The sequence below is a fragment of the Microtus ochrogaster genome, chromosome X (assembly GCF_000317375.1).
Source record: "Microtus ochrogaster isolate Prairie Vole_2 chromosome X, MicOch1.0, whole genome shotgun sequence".
Taxonomy (NCBI): Eukaryota; Metazoa; Chordata; class Mammalia; order Rodentia; family Cricetidae; genus Microtus; species Microtus ochrogaster.
Window position 1 is genome coordinate 431,528 of NC_022026.1, and position 5,868 is coordinate 437,395.

The following is a 5,868-nucleotide window of genomic DNA, read 5'->3' on the forward strand; positions in this document are numbered from 1 at the left end:
TTTCCTTTCCTTTTCTTTCTTTCTTTCTTTCTTTCTTTCTTTCTTTCTTTCTTTCTTTCTTTCTTTCTTTCTCTTTCTCTCTGGCTTCTCGAGACAGGGTTTCTCTGTAGCTTTGGAGCCTGTCCTGGTACTAGCTCTTATAGACCTAGACCAGGCTGGTCTCGAACTCACAGAGATCCACCTGTCTCTACCTTCCTGTGAGTGCTAGGATTAAAGGTGTGGGCCACCATCGCCCTACCCACTTAGCATTTCTTACTAGCATTTACTGTTTAAACAGTACACATAAAATAAACAGTAGCCATAGAATAAAATAGAAAGACAAATTATTCTTAAGGAAGCAACAGGTAAAATACAATGATAAAAGTATAAAAAGTTTCTTCCTCTTTTGCTAGGTTTGCCTTGATGTTATTTTTTTCTTTCATCTTTTTCCACCTTTGTCCTGGTCATTTTCTCTCTGCCTTAACCTTTTTTCTGATGTCTTTCTATATTCCTGGTTTTTCATTAATCCTTGTGACTTTCCCCCCAATTCTATTTCTGCTGCCATTCTTGTGTACTGATTTCCTTTTTTCCTCCAATTTCATCTCCTTTTGTCTGGTCTGTCTCTTACCTCCAGGTCATACTTTGCCATAATTGCCTTTGACTTGGCCCATTTGCCACTGTTCTGATGCTTAAGGCTCATTCGCTCCTAGAAAGGAAGGACAAAATGAGATCTTTAATGCCTTTCACGGATAGTTGTTAGCAAAGGTGTCAAAAGCAAGAGGCAATCTCACCATCATTCTGGCTTTCTCAATTTTTTCCAGTTCTTCCAGTGCAGCATTTGGATCGACTTTCCTCAGCTGCTCAAAGTCTTTTATGGCTTTTTTGGCCTTTCCTTTCTTCACAATTTTGTGGTATCTACAGGGTAAGAGGAGGTATGGGAGCTGAGACTTCGCTGGAACACAGAATGCCACATGCAAAAGTGCCCACGGGATCCAAGGGGTTTCCTAATGCAGGTGCTAGAACGACTACCACAGTCAATACGGAACCTGAGACAATGGCCAGGACTCTTCAACCCTTCAAACTTCTGCAGAGCAGACTCTCCTGTTCCTATAGCTCAAAGAAGGAACAGAACACATTCCAGAGAGGCAGAAAAGCAAAAAAAGTTCTACTGGATTCCACGCTCTGGAAATTCAGAGCTCACTCTGCAGAACCACTCCATGGTCTTTTGGAAGGAGAGAGAGTAACCAAACAGTCCTCTTCTTGTCAATGTCAAGTATAAATGCTAAAGGCAGAGGAGAGGGCATTCCTGAAGTGACACAACCATATGAGGTTACTCTAGGAAAAGGTGATGTCATTCCTACTTGGGAGTTCTTTTACATGACCTTAAACATCATGTTAAAAGTTTTCTCCAAAGGGTTCACGATTAACGACACCACTTGCTGATATGAGGTCCACAGCTTCCTTACTTTTTACTTTTGATTTTCTTCATCCTTCGAGCCCTGGCTTCATAGTAGGACTGCAGAGCTCGGGCCCTCTGAAGCTCTGCTCGGCGAATCTTAGCCTACAATGAATGACATTTACAGTAACTCCTGAACTTGAAGTCAAATGCTGGGAGAACCATGGCTTGCCTGGGTATGTGAAACGGTCTACAACACTTACCTCTTCCAGACTCATGGCTCTGAGGGAGGCTTTTTCCACAGGAGTCAGTAAAGGGTCTGTCACTGGCTGTTTGTTCTTATGCAGGAGGTTAAAAACTTCCTGTTCCAGAGGGGTTCTTGCCTTAAGGAGGTAACAAAACATGCCAAACCTTAGGTTCTAATCTAGCCGTTCAGAGGAATAGACAATGCTTTATTTTATTTTGAAGTTTAAAAATTTGTTTTCTTCGGGAGGCAGAGGCAGGCGGATCTCTGTGAGTTCGAGACCAGCCTGGTCTAGGTCTATAAGAGCTAGTTCCAGGACAGGCTCCAAAAGCCACAGAGAAACCCTGTCTCGAAAAACCAAAAAAAAAAAAATTGTTTTCTTTTCCCTCCCTTCCTCCCTCCTTTAGACAAGATCTTACTATCTAGATCTGGCTAGCTTGAAACTCACTATAGCCCAGGCTGCTTCAGAAATGACGGTGTCTTCCTCTTTTAGCTTCTCTAGTACTGTGATTACAGGATGGTACTATTCCACTGAGCTTGATTTGTTTTTGAGACAGGGTCTCTCTGGGTAGCTCTGTCCTGGAACTTGTTCTGTAGACCAGGCTAGCCGTGAACCCACAGAGATTTGCCTACCTATGCCTCCTGAGTGCTGAGATTAAAGATGTGTGCCACCACTGCCTGGCTTCAGCTTGAATTTTCTAAAAAATTATAATTAAGGCAACTTCCACAAGGGAACTCAGGGACTTTTTAATATTATTTGGGGGATCATTTTCTGTTATCAATTTTCTTAAGCATCTAAGCATGATAGTCTTATGTTAAATGCTAGGAAGAGAGCATTACTAAATTGTCATGTTAATTTTAAAAGTCCAAAACTGTCAAAATGATGGTGGTGCGTGCATGCCTATAATCCATACACTTGGGAGACAAAGGCAGGCTGACAGCTGCAAGTTCAAGGCCAGGCTGGGTGACATAACAAGCTTCTGACTCAAATAAAACAAAACATAAGTAAAAAAAATTATATATATATATATATTTTTTGAAGCAAACACCAATTAATTACCTTATAGTTGGGAATCTCAGGGTCTTATCATAACTCTACAGGGAAGGAGAGGTTAGATCTTAAGCATTATTTGCCATTGATGATATTAACTGGAAAATCAACCCAGAACTTTTTTTTGAGGAAAAAAATAAATTTATTTAGCTTATGGTTATAGCACATCATTAGGGAAGTAGACAAGATTGCCGGGCAAAAATTGGGAACTTGGGGGTGGGGTGAGATGGGGGTAAGGGGAAATGGGGAGAGAAAAGTGAGAAGGGGAGGATGGGGGAAGCTTGGGGGAATGGGATGGTTGTATTTGACAGAACTTTTTTTTTAAAAAAAGATTTATGCTTGCATGCTAGAAGAGGGCACCAGATGTCATTACAGATGGTTGTGTGAGCCACCATTTAGTTGCTGGGAATAGAACACAGGACTTCTGGAAGGGTAGTCAGAGCTCTTAACCACTAAGCCACATGACCAGTCCCCTAGAACTTAACTTATTTATGTACTTATTTATTTGGGTAGTGCTGAGGATTGAATCTGGGGCCTGTGTATGTGAGCTATAATTCTCAAGCCCTCATTTTTGATTTTATCATATAGGATCTTGCTATACGTCATGGTCTGGCTAGCCTCAAACTTCAATCTTTCTGCCTTAGCCTTCCAAGTGCTGCCAGGTATGTGTTACTATGCCTGGCTCTCATCTTTTTATTCATTACCAAATAGACAAGAACAGTCATTCTTAGGTAGATTTTGCCTATTAATTTATCTTACGGCAGGGTATGTGTTCCCTATCAAATATTTATCTAGCTTTCTTGTAATTCAAATTTAACTCTGCTCGTTTTCTAACTTTGGCTCTAGCTCCTTAGTTTCTAGTGACTTTTCAATGACAGGTGGTAACTATGAAATGAACTGTGCACCAGTTATTTCACATGTCAACCAAATATCCCATTTGCTACTTGACTGACATTGTGAGGATGACTAAAATCATCAGGCCAATCAGGCCATAGTCCATCCGGACACAGCCCAAAGACAGCCTTCGGCAACAGCCAGTTCCAAACCTCACATATTATGCGTGTTTTTCTTCAGTAGCCACATGCATCATGGTCAGGAGTAAACTTACAAATATCTGAGCAAACACATAAATACACATCATCACATGTTACACGGTGCTATTGATTTAGCCATAAACCTATTCTACTGAATGGTAAAGGTGCATGTTCTTCCATTTTTAGTATCTGCAGAAGTGATCAATCACAGGCTACAAAGTGATTTATATTACAATGTTGTAATCGCCCTTCAAATTCAATTCAATTTGCCAACATTTATTGATTTCAGCTACATTCCAGGCACTTGTGAGGGGTGCTAGGACTATGCAATTAATTAAGATAGATCCTGTCTTCATAGAGCTCAGAGCAAAGAGATACACATGCTACTAACAATGTCCCATTAATGGGTTAAATGTTGTAACAGTAAGCACACAGAAAGGGTTTGTTAATCCTGATTTAAGAGGTGGGTGGGTTAGAGAGGGAAGGAAATAACTCTTAGATTTAGGTATGGAGGCTTAAGCACAATCTTTCAAGAGTGGGAAAAGTTCAGACAGATGGGCATAAAAAACAAAGATACCGGGAAGTAAGTGGTATGTAAGGGAACAATGCACTGCTCAGCATAGCTAAAACACGAGGCATTTTTATTTTGCTTAAGTGGAGTGCCCTAGATTTGAATTCTTACAGTGACTGTGTGTGCATGCACGTGTGTGTGGGTGTAGTCGCTCATGCCATGGGGCACAGGGCAAATTTTGGGAGTCAGTTAATTTTTTTCCACCATGTGGGTCCTGGAGCTAGAACTCAAGTTGTCAGGCGTGGCACTTAGCATTCGTAAGGCTGAGCCCTCTCCCTGGCCCATGATGGATTTTTAAGTAGGAGAGTGCCAAGTGATTTTGTGGTTCAGAATGGAAAGCATGGTCAGTGTGAGGATCCTGACCAGGGCAGCAAAATCTAAAAATAAGAGAGAACAAGCACCTGAAGCCATAACAGATTTGATAAGATCAGCCTACCACGCGTGCTAGGGAGGGGACGGCTAAGGGAATGGGTAGGGATCAGAGGAGCCAGGTTTTCAACCTAGGTGACCCAAATGGGGAGTTAGGCTGTGAACTGAATAAAGGTGGCGGTTAAGGCTTGGGAATCTAGAAGTGTGATGTCTGGTGGGACAGTTCACATGGAGATGTGGGCATGCCCCACCTACAGGCTGTGAGACTAGACTTTGGGAGAGATTGAGAGTGACAGCCAACTCACAGAATTGACAGAGTAAGACCCAAAAGGCCCAGGCAAAGCTGGAGAAACCAAGCAGTCAAAGTACAGAGCGGAACCCAAGGCTGGGAGAGCGTCTAAGAACGCGGTTGTCCATGCTGTTGCCAGACAGGCTGAAGCCGAGGAGGGCTTAGGACAAGGCCACTTGGAGGCTCGTTATTACTGCACTTTGAGACAGGCAGCAGTAGGACAGGAAGAGGAGACAGCAGCAACAGCAGCGGAGACCAGATCTTCCCAAAGCACGTTCCTTAGTACGTTTTCTTCATTGTGTAAAAGCTTAACACACAATTGAACTTTGCCATTTTTTTCTATTCCCAACTTTAAAAAGTTTTCAGCTGGAGACAGAATGTTGCTAAAGTGTCCTGGTTGACTGGACCTTTCAAACCTCTACCTCAGGCTCCCAAACAGCTAGGATTACAAGCCTGTGACATCATGCCCAGTCCTCCTTCCCTTGAATTTGCCTTGAACTGAAAATCCTTCAGTCTTAGGCTTCCAAGCGTGGGAATTGTAGGCGTGCAGCACTTCACCTAGGCACATCCCTTTCCTGAGACGGGTCTCAAGGCTTCAGTCCTCCGCCGGCGTCCCAAGTGCCAGGATTACAGGCAAAAGCTACGATATGCGACCTGCCACTTCACTTTTCAGAAAATCTGCTTATGGTTCAGATTAGGTACAACAGGTAAACTTGCTCTTTGTGCATAGCCTTTAAAATCCGGGTGTAGGAACTAGGCGCCATTCCAGGACTGAGAGGGTCGAGCAAGAGGAGTCAAGGCCAGCCTAAGCAAGACATAACAGCTAGGATACATTGTGAACACTTTGGAAAATGCCGGTGCTCACGAAAAGGAAAAAGAGATGGGGGTAAAGGTTACTTTATATCCTTTATAGAGAATGGGGCAGTTTACAACCC

General features: G+C 42.8%; 1 protein-coding gene across 1 annotated transcript in view; it reads right to left on the reverse strand.

Moving 5' to 3' along the window:
- The window catches only part of Utp14a (UTP14A, small subunit processome component), a 24,138-nt gene that overhangs the window by 7,031 nt on the left and 11,239 nt on the right, over nucleotides 1-5,868 (reverse strand). Inside the window, exons 7-10 of the mRNA XM_005358403.3 lie at nucleotides 1,639-1,758; nucleotides 1,446-1,540; nucleotides 771-894; nucleotides 608-685 (exon numbers count right to left, since the gene is read on the reverse strand). Coding sequence (XP_005358460.1) covers nucleotides 608-685; nucleotides 771-894; nucleotides 1,446-1,540; nucleotides 1,639-1,758 — 417 coding nt within the window. The remainder of the gene's footprint in view (nucleotides 1-607; nucleotides 686-770; nucleotides 895-1,445; nucleotides 1,541-1,638; nucleotides 1,759-5,868) is intronic.